Source organism: Podarcis vaucheri (assembly GCF_965113315.1).
Source record: "Podarcis vaucheri genome assembly, chromosome: 12".
Taxonomy (NCBI): Eukaryota; Metazoa; Chordata; class Lepidosauria; order Squamata; family Lacertidae; genus Podarcis; species Podarcis vaucheri.
The window spans coordinates 55,078,234-55,097,604 of NC_138750.1; the positions used below are offsets into that span (position 1 = coordinate 55,078,234).

The window sequence follows — 19,371 nt, forward strand, 5'->3', positions numbered from 1 at the left end:
ATACATCGTCTGTATATCAGCCCTTGATACATTTGGGGTTGGTACAATTAGGATTAAATTACTGTTACATCATCAGACTTTGCGAAGAGCTTCTTGGAAATCGTGGCTAGAAAAATTGCCCAGGCAAATTAAACAGAAGAGAATTGCCACCTTAATTCCCTGGTTCAAAGCATCCTCCTTGTTCCTTAAATCTTGCAACTCTGACTAAGGGCCATTTCACACATTACAAGCAATCTAGGGTTGCCCTTTTCCTTTAGGTATTCATTTTCACCTTTAGCACCCTAAACAATTTGAGAGCAGGTCGTCTTAAGGACCAGCTGCATCCATATGGACCTGCCTGGGTTGTAAAATGGACTTTAGGAGACCCTGTTTTCTAGACCACCAATAGAATATCTTTGATGGGCAGCAACCAGAGATTGGGGCTTTTTAGTGGTGACTCCACATCTTTGGAATTCCTTCCCCAGGGAGATATGCATAAACCCATGAATGCTATAAACATAACCCATGCTCTTTCCTCATTACATCCATATTTCTGGATTGCTTCTTGGTCTGTTTATTGTATTATCGCAATGGCAGCAACATGGCTACTATAATATATACACATCATGGTGATGTTTATCATATTCCAGAAGATGCTGTATCAACAAAACATGCAGTGGCTATATTGGTCAGACAGGGAGGTCGAAAGTGTTAAGTTCCAGTTTGGGCAGCAACCAGTGGTTTTATGCCTGTTATTCTGCAAAGTGCCATGTACATGAAATATGTTACATAAAGAATAACAGTGGTGAATAGAACAGTTTTCTATCCAGTTGTTTCTGCTTTCATGTATTGTTTCCAGATGAGCAATTGAGTTATGACTTTGTATAAGCATTCTTTCTGCCTGTAGGTAAGCGATGAGCTAGGGCTGCCATGTTTCAAAAAGTGAAAATCCGGACACAAAAGTTGTTGAGCTTTTTAAAGCTTTGCCCAAAGTTCTTGAGCTGCTTTTGCAAAAAAAAAAAGGAAAAGGAAAAAGAAGAAATCAAGTTTTTGAGCTATTTTTAAGGAGATTTGCCAAAATGTAGACTTCCAACATTTCCTTAGACATTTTAGTGATTTCCACCCGGACACTGATTCCGGTTGCCATATTTCAGCTATGTCTGGGAAATTCGGGACGTACAGCAACCCTAGATGAGCAAGTAGCTGCCCACCCTTCTGCCTCAATTTAGAACAGGCCTACCTCAAATTAGGATAACTGGGATCCATTGGGACTGGGCTCAAATCAAACAATTTAAACTCAGACCCACTGCACACAGCTGCAGCCCAATCAGCAGCAGGGTGGGGCCCCAAGGCCTTCCAGGCCCCAATTCTACCCCCCCAAAGAACCCCACTTTCCAGACTTAATTGGACGGGAAGGAAATCTTCTGGCAGCAGAGGGCTCAGCCTTAAAGTCTGGATGCTCTTCCACTGCAGACAGGAAGAATGCAGTTCTTAATTTCCTCTGGCTCAATCCACTGACCCAGAATGCATGGGTAAGTGCATTTCTCGTGCTTCCTGCTGGCAATGACAGTGGCGTAGCGTGGGTTGTCAGCACCCGGGGCAAGGCAAGTAATTTGCGCCCCCTAACCCGTGGATTTGCGCCCCCTAACCCTAACCCCCAGATGTTGCGCCCGGTGCAGCCGGCCCCCCCTGCACCCCCCACGCTACGCCACTGGGCAATGAGCACTCCTTGCCCTCACTTGCATCCCCAGGTTCCATGAGACGTATAGAAGACTCCCCACCAAATTAGATATCTGAAATAAGAACCAATAAGAACCTGTGTGAATCACCAACACGGGGGAAAGGTTAACGCTTGCCAAACCTCTTGGCTGGTGCATCAAAGGAGCCCTCTATTTCCAGACCAGAAAGAGCCGTACTCTGGTCCCATAGGGGCCAGCAAGTTATATTCTCCGTGGGCTTAAGCTCACTTCGGTGCAGTAAGGAAAGAATCACAGTCATCACAGCAATGATACCCATGTCCGAGAGATGATTCTAACATAAAGATTATGATAGCTTTTCACAGATCCTTCCCTTTTCATGCAGCTAGGAAAAAATGAGCAGTGCTACAGGTAGTATGATAAATAAATAAAAAAATGGCAGGTGTTCATAATCTGAAGGGTGGAGTCTTCTTGGATTCCACAATAAGAGAACCATTGCTTGGTGTCTGAGTGGCACTGTGTCTGTTTAAAGGTGTGCTTGACAAGCATCTACACGTTAGACCTCTTGCCTTTGTCTGTAAACAGCTGGCCATCTCTAGCTTTGTCGTTTTTAGGAGACTCTGCCGCTTCCCCCTCAAAAGCGTCATCAAGTTCTCCAGTAACACTGCGGTAGGATGGAGGAATAGATTCCAAGGATGTTGTGTGGGACTTGTCTGTGTCTGTGATATAGTTTTCATTCATTAGCTGCGCAAGGAGACCTTCTTGTTCCGGAGCATCTTCGTCAAGGATATCTCCATCGCTGGTTTTGTGTCGGTGTAAGAAAGAGGCCTGCTTCATGGAACGCTGGAGCAAATGACTCCGGAAGGCCTTCTGTATAACAGCGGCAGACGCCTCCTCGTATTTCCACCTGAGCGTGGTGGTGATTGGTTCGTAGGAAGCCTTGGACGGGTTTGCTGCCATGAATTTCTCCTCCATTTGTTGCTTGAGGGTGTCCATCTCTCCCGAGTCTCCAAGAACCCTTTTGGTGAAAGCAAAGAGGATGTCTAAGCAGTGGATCCTATCCCCAGTTACCATGGGAAGATCCATGGCCATCAGCTCAAGCACGTTTGGCTTCTGTATGCGCAAGGGCTCTGCCAGCGCATGAGCGAAGTTAGAAAGTTCGGAGAATGAAATAAACTGGGTAGCTTTAGGGTCAAACTTCTCCCACACCTCATAAAACATTTCAAAGTCATCGTCACCTAAAGGTTCAGTGCTCTCTTCTGTGGCAACGTTGAAGTTCTCCAGAATAACTGCAATGTACATATTTACAACTATGAGAAAGGATATGATTATGTAAGTAACAAAGAACAGAATTCCCACTGCGGGGCTGCCACAGTCGCCCTTGGAGAAAGTGGATGGCATGACGAGGTTTGGGTCACAGAATGGAGGCCCAGTGTTCAATATGGGGCTGAGGAGTCCATCCCAGCCGGCAGACGTCGTGATTTCAAAGAGGCAGAGCATGCTGTTGGCAAAGGTCTCAAAGTTGAACATGTCATCAATCCCAGCCTCCTTTTTGACGTAGGCAAAGTTGGCCATGCCAAAAATGGCGTAAATGAACATGACCAGGAAAAGCAGGAGGCCAATGTTGAACAAGGCAGGGAGGGACATCATCAAGGCAAAGAGAAGAGTCCTGATCCCTCTGGCGGATCGGATCAGGCGGAGTATTCGCCCTATTCGCACCAGACGTATCACCCGGAAAAGTGTAGGCGAAAATGAAACCACAATGCCGGAAAGCAGGCTGCCTGAAGGGGAGAAATAAGCAACAAAAATCTTGAATGAACTAAATGGCTGCTGAGCAGGCTAATCCTTAATTGTTTAAAGTTAAAAGAAGTCCAGCAAGGGGTCACCTCCGCATTTTCTATTGTATTCCTAATTCAATATTGTTGCTGGTGTCTGATTCCTTCCTAGGGGCTTTTAAAACATCGTTTTGGAAGTGGGAGTCATAGTTCTAAAATGCCACAGTTCAGCTAGAATTTTGGGCACAGTTCAGCTAGAGTTGAGCACTTTAAAAGTCCAATTTCTCAGGGTTTCCTCTCTGGTGGACTCCATGTGGCATATACCTCAGGGGACACATCCTTCTTTGGCCACAGCTCCCAGGTGTTCCTGGGACACCATACATTTACATCATATTTGACATATGTGGCTGTACCTAAAGAATTATCAGAACTGTTGTCTGCCCCCTGGCAGAGCTACAATTCCAGCACCCTTAACAAATTACTATTTATTGGATTCTTTGGAGGAAGTCATGTACCGTATTTTTTGCTCTATAAGACTCACTTTTTCCCTCCTAAAAAGTAAGGGGAAATGTGTGTGCGTCTTATGGAGCGAATGCAGGCTGCGCAGCTATCCCAGAAGCTAGAACAGTAAGAGGGATTGCTGCTTTCACTGAGCAGCAATTCCTCTTGCTATTCTGGCTTCTGAGATTCAGAATATTTTTTTCTTGTTTTCCTCCTCCAAAAGCTAGGTGCATTTTGTGCGTCTTATAGAGCGAAAAATACGGTAATTCAAATGTGTGGTGTATGTGATGAGGTTTAAAATGCTTCAACTCTGGTTGGGTTGCTAAGAGCTAGGCAAGAGCACATTGTTCTGTAGCGACTTACCAACAATTGACATGATCACGACCACCAGGTCAAAAATGTTCCATCCGTTGGTGAAGTAGTAGTATCTCAGAGCCACCAGCTTCATGACACACTCTATTGTGAAGACGACGATAAAGAGGATGTTTATTTTGTTAAGAACAAATGTCTTCCCTTCGGACTGGTCGTCTGACTCCACCATCATCGTGACCATATTAAGGCAGATGAGGGCCATGATGGCAACATCGAAAGCTTGGCGTGTTACGATGTCGAAGAGGAATCCTTGGTATTTGTTCTAAAGGCAAGGGGAGAAAGAATCTCCAGGATTTGTGTAGAATCAATACATAGCTATCTGTTATCCTTCAATAATTTAGTCAGACAACAACATATCAAAATTTGCTTAAACCAAAAAAATAAGAAAGAAGGAAGGATCAAATACCCCTTTCAAGTGGAAAAAGGTGTCTTTCATTTGTTATTGGGGGCCTTCCCACAGCAAGTGGAATTTCGAGTTCAATGTAAAAAAGAGAGAGGATATTCTGGCATTTTGATGAGAATGATGCTGTGCTGATGCCATGAAAATCCTTGCATGCCTCAGCTGCATTGCTTTCACAATAAACTCACATCTGGAAGCACCCTGAGTCCCGTCACTTCTTCCAATATACTGAAGGAAATGTGAGATTGCTTACAATTTATCCGACGGAAGCATTCACTCACTGCCTTTAATATTTCCATTTAATTCCCTATTGCAATAACATACCAGAGTGCTCTTAATTCTCAGTCCCAAGATTAAACTTTGTATTCGCCAACTAAGTTTGCTCTGCCTCAATCAGTCTATTAATCATACATTAGCAGCCTTATTCCTTTTTACATTTCTGTTCACCTATTGGAAGTCTTTCGTCTAGAACAGTTGACATGTACTCACCACTGGCCGTGGGATGGGTTTTTGAGGTTTCTTGGACCCCAGTTTCTTCATGGCATTATAATATTTTTTTTGTTCCTCCGTCATGAAGATGTCTTCTCCACCAAACTGCAAGGAGATAAGACAACTAACATTATTGGGTGCAGATTATATATTGTTTGGCCACAAGGGGGGCCTGGGCACCAGAGCACTCTCCCCTCCTGAAGTTTCCTGCACAACTGGTGTTCAGAAACATACAGCTCCTGTTCTAATGCTGCCTTTTGCCACCAAAGAGCAAGCACAGGGCTGATTTCCCATATGGGATAAGAAATACTTTAGGGATGTTGGAGAATTCCAAGAAAAAAAGGAAGAAGATATGTAAAGGGCTTAGTTTCATGCATTCACCTGGGATCAGAAACGGAAATCAGTCAATGAATTCAATTGGTATCTGTTTGCATTTTTGTTAATAATAATAATAATAATAATAATAATAATAATAATAATAATAATAATTTATACCTCAACCACTCTGGGCAACTCCTAACAGAATTAAAAGCACGCAAAAACCTCAGACATTAAAAACTACCCTAAACATTCCCTAAACACTGAAATTAAAAGACGCCTGCTTCTTGGGAGAAAAGTAATGACAAACCTAGACAGTATCTTAAAAAGCAGAGACATCACCTTGCCAACAAAGGTCCGTATAGTTAAAGCTATGGTTTTCCCAGTAGTGATGTATGGAAGTGAGAACTGGACCATCAAGAAGGCTGATCACCGAAGAATTGATGCTTTTGAATTATGGTGCTGGAGGAGACTCTTGAGAGTCCCGTGGACTGCAAGAAGATCAAACCTATCCATTCTTAAGGAAATCAGCCCTGAGTGCTCACTGGAAGGACAGATCCTGAAGCTGAGGCTCCAATACTTTGGCCACCTCATGAGAAGAGAAGACTCCCTGGAAAAGACCCTGATGTTGGGAAAGATGGAGGGCACAAGGAGAAGGGGACGACAGAGGATGAGATGGTTGGACAGTGTTCTTGAAGCTACCAGCATGAGTTTGACCAAACTGCGGGAGGCAGTGGAAGACAGGAGTGCCTGGCGTGCTCTGGTCCATGGGGTCACGAAGAGTCAGACACAACTAAACGACTAAACAACAACAACAACAACCATTGTTTCATTTTCTTTACACTAAAATGAATGTGAGTTGGCAGCAAGGGGAATAACATAGAATTTCGAAGAAACTGAACTGCAGTAGAACAGAAATGGCACAGATTGTGATGAATACAGGTTGGAATGGAAATCACTGCCTTCTTACATCCCTAATCTTTCTGCTGCCTTTTTTCCTCAAAGAGGTTTATATCTTAACTTAATGCTTCAGTGCTTCAGTCAGAGATAAGGGATCTTTTTAGCTGTTATATGATGTCAGGTGACTGGCAGGTGGGCGTGGTTCTTCCGATACAGCCTGTGGGCCCAACAGAAAGGCCTGCTGAGTCTAATTAAGCCTAATTAAGGTCAGAGTTTCCCCATCAAAAGCATGAATTTTCTTTCACTAATGGTGGCTGCTCCAGTAGAAGGCACCCATCTAACTAGTCTGATTCTTCAAGGGTTCACTTTCAACAGGCGTAAGGAAACAGAAACACTTTCTATAGATACTTACCTTTTTCTTTTGTTGATTAAAATTATCAATAATGACGCCAACGAAAAGGTTCAGAGTGAAGAAGGAGCCACAGATGATAAAAACCACAAAATAGATGTACATATATTTGTTAGCTTCCCATTTGGGCTGGTATTCCACCTGCAAATACGAAAAGCACATTGAAACATGACTGAGAAAAGAAAAGGGGGAAAGGAGAGAAAGGCAATTAAAGTGGGTAGGTTTGTGGCGACCCCTTGTTAACATTTTTCTCATTGGTTGCCGTACCAAGAGATGGTGGCTGCCTTTGGAGCTAAGCAGCTACAGCGCTGTCTCTGAGCAATTATCCAGAGAGGTTTGCAAGAGGGAAGTAGACATTTATCATGGGATCACTGAAGTTGCCCTCTGGCTCATTTATAAATCTCTTCCCATTGCCACAGTAAGTCACTTATGATGAATCTGCTTATAGCTCATTCTTTCACTAAGACAGTCAGAGAGCAGTTTATATATGGAGAGGCCCAGATAGGCTCCCATCCAGACTGCTTACAGGAGCAAACCTATTTTGCTGCAGCAGTAGAACTGTGCCATGTACCTTTCATGGGGCAAGAAAAGCTTAACACGTTACTGCAGATAGGGGGAAAGGTTGGTTCAGTCTGCATTTAAAGGCAAACCTTTGTAATTTGCAGTTTCCAAAACAATATGCAAACTGAAACACAGCCATCCTTCAAAATTCATGCTTCTCCAAATTTGGCAATACAGATCTCCAACACGTGTAAAAAATAAATAAATGCACGTACTAGGCTAAACTGGGAATATAAAAATGCTTATATTCATTAAAATAACAAACAAACATGCATTATATTTGGGGAAATTGCTTTGCAAAACTGTATATCTTGGGCAAACTTGCACACAAACATGTGTACATTAGGAGAAATTTGCTGATGAATTTTCAGGAGGAGTTTTGCAAAAAATGGAAACTTATGTGGAAATAACTTAAGATTAGAAAACTGAGAAACTGAGAGAAACTGCAACTTACATTTTCAGCCCTGGCTACCCATTACCCTCCTAATAATATATCTGTGTTGTATTCCTCTCCCGGACCTATTTTTTTCCTGTGGAGGAAATGTTATATAGATTTCCCAGTTTCCCCACTACAGATGGGAAATCTGTGGGGAGGAGCTTTAAGCAGCTGCTGCCACTCTCAGTCACAACTTCCAAGAGAGACTGTTCACAGAGCTCCTGTGCTATGCCTAGTTTGGTTCCCTGCCTTCACACAACACATTTGTCGGAAAGCCCACCCCTGTATAAAACCGATCACTGTGGGAAAGCCTAACCATATTGTTATGGTTCCAAGGGGTTGCTCGAGAGCAAGCAGGCAAATGCCTCCCTGCTCGGCTGTGAAGCCTTGCTTTTGATGCCAAAATAAACTTTATCTGTCCAGAGCGCCACTCTCCCGTGGCTGGCACATTCACTGGTAGAATCCGTGAGTGGGCGGTCCTTAAACCTTCCCCAGCAGAGTAGTTTCTTGTCGCCCAGTCTGCACCTCCCCTCTCGGCGCGGAAGCTTACTGAGCAAGAAGGGCGTGGGTAACGGAGGAACTCTCTCCTCCCCGCTTTGCCCAGGCAAGGTGTCCTGGCACCGTCTCGCCTCCTCCAAGCCCTTACGCTCCTCTCCACTGGAGGCGTGGCTACTCTCCTCCGCTGAGGAGGAGCTGCTTCCCACGATCTTTGGGGGCTCTCTGTAATCCATCCGGCTTTTCCCCTCTCCCCCCTGAGCCGACGGCAGTTCCCTGACACATATTATACTGGAATTTAGGGAAACGGCAGTGCCTCACATAAAAGTACAACCCCTGTCTGAGAACTTTACAGCTCCATTACGTCTGTTTTGAATTGGCCCTTCAGGATCTCGTACTGTGTGGTGCAAAATTGTTTTGTCTCCTGTTTGGGTTTTCCTTAACAATACTTGAAATACTGTTTTCGTTTTTTTGCCTGTGCTGAAGGCAGGCTATATCACCCAGGGTGACTTAGCAAGACCTTTTGCTGGGTCTTGAAAAGGCAAGTGTTTGATAATTACAGTTAATTGACACTGCAGGAGCAAGACTGCTATGTACAAAGCTGACCTCCCAGGCTGTCTGCCCAGTTTAACCCCTTTATTTACAGCTTTGTTCTATGAAAATGATCACACTTAGGCACTCTGAGGGCTACATTAGATCATGTTGTGCTAAATGTTACCCTGACTTGCTCCAAATCACTGGCTGCCGTGGTGGGTGGTTCTGGGAAATAAAGAACACTTTGATGGCAAAACAAGGGTGAATTCTACTAGATGTTACTGAGAGAAATGGAGGACATTAGACTGGATAAGCCTGAGCTAGACACACAACTGTCATTTTCAGTGCAGCCATAATAATAATAATAATAATAATAATAATAATAATAATAATAATAATAGTTTGTACCCCACTTCTCTGACTGGGTTGCCCATCTGACTGGGTTGTCTATGCTTCCAGCATATACAAAAACAAAACAGGAAACATAAAAAAGCTTCCCTATACAGGGCTGCCTTCAGATGTCTTCTAAAAGTTGTATAGTTATTTATCTCCTTGGCATCTGATGGGAGGGCATTTCACAGGGAGGGCACCACTACCAAGAAGGCCCTCTGCCTGGTTCCCTGTAACTTCACTTCTCAGTGTGAGGGAACTGGCAGAAGGCCTCTCAGAGCAACATGCCACACACTGACATTAATTTAGTTTGACTCTTGAGCGGGTTCCCTTACATTACTATTACACCACTGAGCAGGTAAAAAGAAGAGAAGAATGAGCATGTGCATTTCTGTGACTTACATCAGTTGAATCTGCTGCTGCGTACATTATTTCCATCCAACCTTTGAAAGTTGCCTAGTGAAAAAACAGACTAATATAAATATGATTAAGGTACGTCAATAGGTGTGCTGAAAGAAGGTGGGAAAAACCTAGTGAATCTTTTTGAATTCTTTGCATCAGTCTTCACTCAGAATATATTGTGCAGATATCCACACCTGCCTTTGAGTAAATATAGGCCAGTGACCCAAAGGATGCTGGTTTCTTAGATATGACGCCAGTCCTGCTCAGCTCAAGCTGTGAGGCACCAGCATTGATGAGCTAGCCAAACGTCAGTGGTAGAAAGCATGCTTTGCACACAAGACTCTTCGATTCAGTCCCTGACATCTTCAGTTGATAAACTTAAGTAGCAAAACTTAGAAAGACCCTCACCTGAGACCTTGGAGAGCCAGTCAGAGAAGGCAGTGCTGTTCCAAATGAGTTTGGCTAAATCAAGCAGAGTTGGCTAAAGGTCGGGTTTGAGAGCTAACAGGCAAAGTAGCAAGCCACCAGGTCCAAAGGGCATTCCTGGAGTCCTTAGAGGATATTACTAATGCTTTGAGCAATTAACTTATGGCTATAGATATTATACATGGGACGCAGGTGGTGCTGTGGGTTAAACCACAGAGCCTAGGACTTGCCGATCAGAAGGTCGGCGGTTCGAATCCCCGCGACGGGGTGAGCTCCCGTTGTTCGGTCCCAGCTTCTGCCAACCTAGCAGTTCGAAAGCACAAAGTGCAAGTAGATAAATAGGTCCAGCGGGAAGGTAAACGGCGTTTCCGTCTGCTCTCTGGTTCGCCAGAGCGGCTTACTGGCCACATGACCCGGAAGCTGTCTGCGGACAAACGCCGGCTCCCTCGGCCAATAAAGCAAGATGAGCGCTGCAACCCCAGTCGGTCACGACTGGACCTAATGGTCAGAGGTCCCTTTATCCTTTATAGTTATTATACACTCAGAAGAACAAGTGTTACTTAGAAAGAAAGAGAATGGCTTTTGAACCTATACACTGAGGGAGTTATTGCAGCAACAGCAGCTATCATGCTTTTAAAGGTAAAGGTACCCCTGCCTGTACGGGCCAGTCTTGTCAGACTCTAGGGTTGTGTGCTCATTTCACTCTAGAGGCCGGGAGCCGGCGCCGTCCGCAGAAACTTCCGGGTCATGTGGCCAGTGTGACATCGCTGCTCTGGCGAGCCTGCACCAGTGCAGCACACGGAACGCCGTTTACCTTCCCGCTATAAAGTGGTACCTATTTATCTATTTGCACTTTAAGGGTGCTTTCGAACTGCTAGGTGGGCAGGAGCTGGGACTGAAAGACAGGAGCTCACCCCGCCGCGGGGATTCGAACCACCGACCATACAATCGGCAAGTCCTAGGCACTGTGGTTGTACCCACAGCGCCACCCGCGTCCCGCGTCATGCTTTTAGGTATCACTAAGGGCAACAGCACCAACAGTGAAGGTAGAAAGGAACAAGAGAATGAGAATGTGGAGATAGATGCATTGTGCTATAAGACCTACCACTTGGAGAAGAGCCAGGTAGCCAGAGCCAACATTATCAAAATTCACTTTAACTGTAATCCAGTATAGTAGCTCATCGGTCCTGTTGTGCTCCTTACAGTCACTGAAGTTAGTAATTATGGTCTCATTTACGCTGCCATCTTCATCAGTCACGTTAACGCATTTTCCAAACTTTCCTGCAAACAGATTGACTCCCACAATGCTGAAGATGAGCCAGAAAATGAGGCAGACCAGAAGAACATTCATAATAGATGGGATGGCGCCCACCAAGGCATTGACCACCACCTTTGAAAGGTGGGGAAGAGGGGAAAGAGAAAGGGAATGAAACGATTTTTTAAAAGTCATAATAATAACATAACTTTGAAATAAACAACTTACCTCAAATAAACTAATATTCAATAACCCACCAGAATATAATAGTACACAATGAAATTAAATATCAGCAAACAATATTTAAACAGAGATTCACTCTTAACAATTACAATAAATAACTACCAAATTATAATCCATAAAAATATCAGCAAGTCACAATGCATACCACAATAAATACAAAACAAAATACCACAATACATACAAAACAAAGACACACAATTTATAAAATTATGTTTTTTTTAAAAAAAATCCATGAACTTCACCATAATATATCTAAATAACAAGAAGGAAAAAAGATTCCAGGACAATAAACTGTGCCTTTCAACCTCCTCCCACACGCACCCCCAAATATAAATTGTGGATTCAGACTGCATACTGAATGCCCCTACTCAAACGCATTAATTGGAACACTATGTCAGATCAGATCAGCACAAGTACAGTTAATTTCAACAAGGCATGTTCATGTTGAAAGGGCACCTTCATAAGTTTACTAGTCCTTTCCACTGCCATCTAGACTCAGTCCAAGCATGACAGATTCAAGTCGGTGTTCTCATGCAGTGTTAGAGATCATGATGGGGCATAGAGAAGGCGTGGTCTCTTAGGTATATTTGAACCAAGCGGTAAAGTGCTTTAGAGATGAGAAATAGCACCCTGTGTTGCACACAGAACACAGTAGGGAGCTATTGCAGGTGATGGGACACCTCAGTAAAGAGGTGACTTATTTCAAGAACGTGATGGTGCTACATTCCATGGAGATAGCCTGGTGCCATTTTGAAACGTATGCTAGCATGAATGTCTTCTGTATCACAGCAACAGGCTGCTCTTGCCCTTGAAGTAAATCTGATTTTCAAAGTAATTTGAAGAACATGGTTTGATCTCTGCAGCCTTAAATCCACTCCCATGGTCCTCATACTCTAATGTTTCCATATTATTTACCATCAAAGTTAACTACTGTGTTGTGGGTAACAAAGATGTCTCCTGGACATCTATTGCCACTGCTATTTTTCCAGAAAAAGGGGTGCTGGAACTCACCACGAGAGTTCTCATAGAATGGCAATGGCACCCACCTGAGAGAGGCTGGAACTGAGTTTTGGTAAGTTCTGGCTGAAAAAAAGGCCTGTCTATTGCCAACAATATATAAACCTCTCATGACTCGCAGGAATCTTTGATGTCCCAAATGGGAATCCCTGTTCCAATCTCCTTTACCATCCCCTCATCACAGTAGCCTTCAAAAGAAACAATTTACAAACCAAAGGCCTTTTCATAGGGCTAATGTTCAGTGATGGCGTTCATTCAACTTACCCTCATCCCTTCAAATCGTGACAGGGCTCTTAATGGCCTCAAAGCTCTTAGGGTTCTGAGAGACTTTATGGGGCCCATGTCAGATTGTCCAGCCAAAGTTGCTACGAGGGTTACTAAGGAGACCTGCAGAAAAAGTAGCGAGGGGAGATGTTCAGTAGCAAAAGCACAAAGGAACAATTTCACTATGTATCTTAATCTGCCTTCTTGCCATGCACAAACATTTTTCAAACATGCTAAAGCACCGCTTTTTTGAATTATGGTGCTGGAGGAGACTCTTGAGAGTCCCATGGACTGCAAGAAGATCAAACCTATCCATTCTTAAGGAAATCAGCCCTGAGTGCTCACTGGAAGGACAGATCCTGAAGCTGAGACTCCAATACTTTGGCCACCTAATGAGAAGAGAAGACTCCCTGGAAAAGACCCTGATGTTGGGGAAGATGGAGGGCACAAGGAGAAGGGGACGACAGAAGACGAGATGGTTGGACAGTGTTCTCGAAGCTACCAGCATGAGTTTGACCAAACTGCGGGAGGCAGTGGAAGACAGGAGTGGCTGGCGTGCTCTGGTCCATGGGGTCACAAAGAGTCGGACACGACTAAACAACAACAACAACAAAAAGCACCGCTTCAAAACAAAAGCATAAAACCGTTTTGCACAAATTGCAGGGCTTCCCTTTAGGCAAGGAGAGTGCAAGAAAGCCCAGTCGCTATACCTTGAAAGCTAACGGCACCCATTCCACAGAATGGTTCAAAGGCAACACTTACATCTACAATTATGAAATCAAGCCAGCACCAAACATTTGTGAAATATTTGTGGAATCCATAAGCCACCCACTTCAACAGCATCTCCAGGATAAAGATGTAAGTGAACAATTTGTCGGCATAATCCAGCATGATTTTAACATTTGGTCTCTCACTCAAGTGTATATCTTCAAATGCCTGGAATAAGAAAGTTAAGATGTATCTTGCTACTGATCAAGCAGAATTTTTAATTTGCAGACTCCTTTACAATCTTTCCTTAATTGTGTGAATGTACTGCAATTTTCCAATCCTACTGCATAACCATAATACTGGAGCTGTGCCAAACATATATATATATATACAGTGTGTGTGTGTGTGTGTGTGTATATATATATATATATATATATGCAGGTTTTGGTGTCTTCGGGTGTCTTCCCGTGTAAGAGTCGGGGTGTCTGTGCGACGTTTCGACGAGGTCTCGTCGCACAGACACCCCGACTCTTACACGGGAAGACACCCGAAGACACCAAAACCTGCATTCCTGTACCCGTGAAAATCTACGAAAGCATATATATATATATATATATATATATATATATATATATCTCCATGAGAACTTGGGGGCACAGGACACGACAAATGAATGATCCCAGGCAATCATGTACTAAATGCAGTGATATTACAACACTGGCAACCCATAACATAAAATACTCAGGGTGGCTTACAGTAAAGTAGGGATGCTTAAAATTATCTGCACCTGAATTTTTCCTGGATTTTGTTTGTTCCAAACTATCTTACCCAGGTTGTGGAACAATACCAATCTATTAGCAAAAACTTGCTGATTTCCAGATTTCACCTGGACCACTGTCAATGTGACATTTTGTGATGGTTTTTCAGTTCTTTCCAACCATTAAATAGGACAGCTCAGTCGGTAGAGCGTGAGCCTCTTAATCTCAGTGTCGTGGGTTCGAGCCCCACATTGGACGAAAGATTCCTGCAGTGCAGGGGGTTGGACTAGATGACCCTCGAGGTCCCTTCCAATTCTACATTTCTATGAAGTAATGCCTCCCTCCTCTCCAGGAGGAGAATGTGCACATGTATTCATCAATATTTATTTAGTTATTGTATTTATCAGCTGCTCTTCTTCACTGAAGATTACGGAGTGGCATACAATAGGGTCACCATATTTCAAAAGGTGAAAATCCAGACGCCAAAGTTAATGAGCTTTTTTCTGGGGGGTGGGGATTTGCCATAAATAAATTGATGGTAAACGTGTTGGCAGGGACTGCCTGGCTATTTGACTTGCATCCTGTGCTGTGGCCACTGGTGCACTGGGCTCAGCCGAGGTGCCAAGACTGTGTTGCCCTTTTTGCTCCAAAGTTGCCCCAGCATGCTGGTGGCACAAGCACAGCTTGGGGTGAGTGCAGCTCCCCAGAGCCTCCAGCTGTTTGGGGTTTGGGGAGACGGGGGGCACAATTTCCAGCCAATCCCAAGCCTCTGCATTCCTCTGCGGATTGCCTTGCTGTGCTTCCCGCCAGGCGCGCAGCAGGCGCCATGTCTTCTCCCGCCACTTTGTAGTGCACCGGACACAGGAAGGACAGTGAGGGTGGTCTCAGTGATCCCTCAGGGAGGCTCAACGGGCACCTCGGGCTGCCTGCCAGGGTGAGGCCGTCCTGGACTAACAAGGCAGCCAGCAAAGAAGGCCCGTCCGCCCCGGCTCGGCGGGCAAAGCGGAGCGTGGCACTGCAGCTGGACTCCTTTTTCCCTGAAGACTGGCGTGCGCACACTTGGAGTCTCCTAGTTTCCCCATAGTGAGGCGTCCCAGCACCGACCCCCCTCAGAGACCCTCACTTGAGGCAACATTCCCAGGAGCCGCAGGGACCCCAAGCTCCACCCAGGAGCTCCCTGTCTGTCTCAGCACTCAGGCGTGTGTCCGTCCGTCCCCTATCCCACTCACTTAGGCATTTCCTTCCTTTTCTGCCTTCCTTTTGCTGCTGCATCTGTGACTGGAGCTGTTGGGGAGGCTGCGTTGGGTTGGGGGACAGGAGGCGGGCAGGTGTGGAGGATTCCCTGGTCCTGAATGGGGTAACTGTGCCCCTGAAGGACCAGGTGTGCAGCTCAGGACCAGGTGGACTCACAGCTGTCCATGGAGGCGCAGGTCAAATCTGTGTCCAGGGCAGCTGTTTACCAGCTCCATCTGGTATGTAGGCTGAGACCCTACCTGCCTGCGGATTGTCTTGCCAGAGTGGTGCATGCACTGGTTATCTCCCGCTTGGACTACTGCAATGCACTCTACGTGGGGCTACCTTTGAAGGTGACCCGGAAACTACAACTAATCCAGAATGTGGCAGCTAGACTGGTGACTGGGGGTGGCCGCCGAGACCGTATAACACCGGTCTTGAAAGACCTACATTGTCTCCCAGTACGTTTCCGAGCACAATTCAAAGTGTTGGTGCTGACCTTTAAAGCCCTAAACGGCCTCGGTCCAGTATACCTGAAGGAGCGTCTCCACCCCCATCGTTCTGCCCGGACACTGACGTCCAGCGCCGAGGGCCTTCTGGCGGTTCCCTCATTGCGAGAAGCAAAGCTACAGGGAACCAGGCAGAGGGCCTTCTCAGTAGTGGCACCCACCCTGTGGAACGCCCTTCCAGCAGATGTCAAAGCAATAAACAACTACCTGACATTCAGGAGACATCTTAAGGCAGCCCTGTTCAGGGAAGTTTTTAACGTGTGATATTTTATTGTATTTTTGGTTTTTATGGAAGCCGCCCAGAGTGGCTGGGGAGGCCCAGCCAGATGGGCGGGGTATAAATAATAAATTATTATTATTATTATTATTATTATTATTATTATTATTATTATTGCCATACGTCTGGGTTTCCCCAGTCATTTTAACCCTTATCGGAAATTTTCCCCAGACACAATTTCTGAGAGCCCAATCCCTTCTATGTCCGGGAAAACCCAGACGTATAGGCAGCCCTGCATAAAACAACTAACCAGCAGGTGACATGATTATATACAGTAATTCATTAAACTAATGAGCACATTAAAACTACTAAAACACTTGACTGGTGAAATACAGTACAGAAACGAATCTTGATGTGGTGGCGTGTGCCATGCTGGTAAAAGAATAACGGGTCCACCATAATCTCAGAGAAATTTGGCCTTCCAAACGGTGTTTCCAGTCTAATAAGATTAAATAAATATCCAATGGTGGTGGTGATAGAGGTGCGTGAGTATTTCCCCAAACGGAAAACCTGATCCAAGCACCCAGTCAGGCTTCATTCTCGCTGCAATCCTATGCACTCTTACCTGGAAGTGAGTTCCCATTGAACTCAATGGGATTTATATCAGAGCGGACATGCATAGGAGTGCACTGATCAATGGTGATTAATACCATCTGGCTAGAGCTCCAATTCCCAAATCAGCAAAATGTGCCCCCTGTGTTTGCCAGCATTATTTCATCTTGGAATGGAGTGGTGGTTTAGAAATATAATCTTTCTTTTCTCTGCTCTGTCCAGTGTGCCACTTAAGCCACAGAGTTTTGCGTGTGAGAATCAGATTAACATACCAGAGCTCCACTGCTCAGCAGAATCATGAACACAATGAAGCTTTCAAACCAGTTGTGCTCTACAATTCGGTAGCATGTCTTTCTTAGGTTCCACCATAATCTGCCTGGAAACTTTTCAGTGTTCACCATACACCAAGGAAAACGCTGAGCAAATTCTGAAAGAGACAGACAATAAATAATAATCCACATTATGGGGTTGGTACAACCCTTGTAAGGGACGTGGGTGGTGCTGTGGGTTAAACCACAGAGCCTAGGACTTGCCGATCAGAAGGTAGATGGTTCGAATCCCCCCGTCGGGGTGAGCTCCTGTTGCTCGGTCCCTGCTCCTGCCAACCTAGCAGTTCCAAAGAACATCAAAGTGCAAGTAGATAAATAGGTACCACTCCAGTGGGAAGGTAAACGGCGTTTCCGTGTGCTGCTCTGGTTCGCCAGAAGCGGCTTAGTCATGCTGGCCACATGACCCAGAAGCTGTACATCGGCTCCCTTGGCCAATAAAGCGAGATGAGCGCCGCAACCCCAGAGTCGGTCACGACTGGACCTAATTTTCAGGGGTCCCTTTACCTTTACCTTTAGAACCCTTGTACAAGTTAAATAGTACTGGCGACTGACTTTTAGCATGCATCCTGCAATTAATGGAAGCTGGTGATCCCCCTTCCCATCACTGCTCTCGCTTACATCATTGTCAGCAGGTGGAAGCATGCAAAAGAAGACAAGAAGCACAGGCTGGCCATTTTGGGTTGCAGCCCCATGTTTCTGAAATTATGTAGCCCTGCATAGAATAAATTGATGAAGTGCATCCTTACTTTTGGGGAAACAATTATCTGGCTCCGAGTCCTCAGCTAGTTCAGGGATCTGCTTCAGGAATTCTTCTGAGTTTGCTAGGTCCACGGTGCTGCCTTCTGAGCAGCTAATAATGTCAGCTCTCTGCAAAAGAAAAATAGAGCCTTGAGTTTTCTTTTTTACCAGTCATTGTCTGTCGGTTTTGCCTAACAGGAGTGCAGCTAGAATTTTATATTAATGTCGTTAGCAGCCACATGTGGATTTTAAGAAATTTAATGCTAGGCATATTGGGAGGAGTGATTTTCACATCAGGACCACGGTGCATGGGAATGGGAGATTTAACCTTTCAATTCCTAGGTGAAATCCTGACAAAACCCAACCTCCCTGCACCACAGTGCAACAATTAGTCACAGGAGTCAATAGGAGGATTTTTTCCTAAGGCTAATCTTTGCACTGGGAACGATGTATTTTAGCCACGGTCATAAGGGTTAAAGGGTTAAACCTCATCTCCCCACATGGTATGGTTTTGGTGCCTGGTATTAAATAAAACAAAATCAGTGACACGCTTGCTGTGTGATTAATGTAACACATACAAATTTCTGATCTACAATATCCATTTCAGCACCAAAAGAGGTTCAAAGGCTCTGAATCAGCATGCCTTACCCCTCAAAACAAGAAGGCAGGCAGGCAAGCAAGCAAACTAACTAACCAGTCAAAGGAAGATACTCAAAACAACCAGCTTGGGTTTCAATTCAACATATTGAATGGTGACGTTTCAATTAGAGTTGTGACGTTGTTTGTTTCGTCCTGATTTTAATGCAACCTTTCTTTTTTACCCAGTTCTGCAATCAGGGCATTTTATCATCTGGATTATCATTATCTGCTTTTGCTTTTCTTTATCGGTGAATAACTTTTACCTCTTTTTGTTTTGGTGAGGAGGACCCAGCTTTCCAATGCATACTTGTTTCCCCAGGAGAGGAGATTTCAGATGTTCGGCTCCAGGCATCGGAACTCTTGCTCCGCTCTCCTCTCAATCGCAGCTGGTTTTCCTGCTGAAGATAAGCCACATTCATCTGCACTCAAGATCATGCCACTTGTATTTGTGGTTTTTTGGGGGGAGGGGGACCCTTTCCCTCCTACTGTTAGTTAAAGCCATGGGAGCTAAAGAGAGATGTATTTCTGTGACTCAAACAAAATTAATGTCATCTGTAGGGGAGTGGATTCTAATCGGGACTGTGGCAGAATTTCTCCCTGCACCATTTCCCAGTGAAAATCTCTTGCCCAAGCTGGTATTTGCCTCACAGAGGGAAACATACAGGTATCCATAATGTGGTTATATGTTGTGCCTCGCAGGGCAAATAGCACTGGAAGAGGGCATTTTCATGCAAGCATTCAGGAAAAAGATAAGGTCTCTTCCAC

The 19,371-nt window shown here is 44.8% G+C and overlaps 1 protein-coding gene across 6 annotated transcripts in view; it reads right to left on the reverse strand.

Annotated features, from left to right (window-relative positions):
* Nucleotides 1-529: 529 nt before the first annotated feature.
* The window catches only part of LOC309514809 (sodium channel protein type 5 subunit alpha-like), a 39,085-nt gene continuing 20,243 nt past the window's right edge, over nt 530-19,371 (reverse strand). For 3 of the 6 annotated variants that reach the window (XM_082192129.1, XM_082192128.1, XM_082192126.1), the window contains exons 14-25: nt 18,870-19,004; nt 17,976-18,096; nt 17,173-17,327; nt 13,626-13,799; nt 12,864-12,986; nt 11,190-11,474; nt 9,659-9,712; nt 6,844-6,981; nt 5,214-5,318; nt 4,316-4,586; nt 1,692-3,457; nt 530-1,536 (exon numbers count right to left, since the gene is read on the reverse strand). In XM_082192129.1, coding sequence (XP_082048255.1) covers nt 2,226-3,457; nt 4,316-4,586; nt 5,214-5,318; nt 6,844-6,981; nt 9,659-9,712; nt 11,190-11,474; nt 12,864-12,986; nt 13,626-13,799; nt 17,173-17,327; nt 17,976-18,096; nt 18,870-19,004 — 2,793 coding nt within the window. In that variant the 3' untranslated portion in view covers nt 530-1,536; nt 1,692-2,225. The remainder of the gene's footprint in view (nt 1,537-1,691; nt 3,458-4,315; nt 4,587-5,213; nt 5,319-6,843; nt 6,982-9,658; nt 9,713-11,189; nt 11,475-12,863; nt 12,987-13,625; nt 13,800-17,172; nt 17,328-17,975; nt 18,097-18,869; nt 19,005-19,371) is intronic. The other 3 variants (XM_082192127.1, XM_082192131.1, XM_082192130.1) reach the window with 3 other exon arrangements.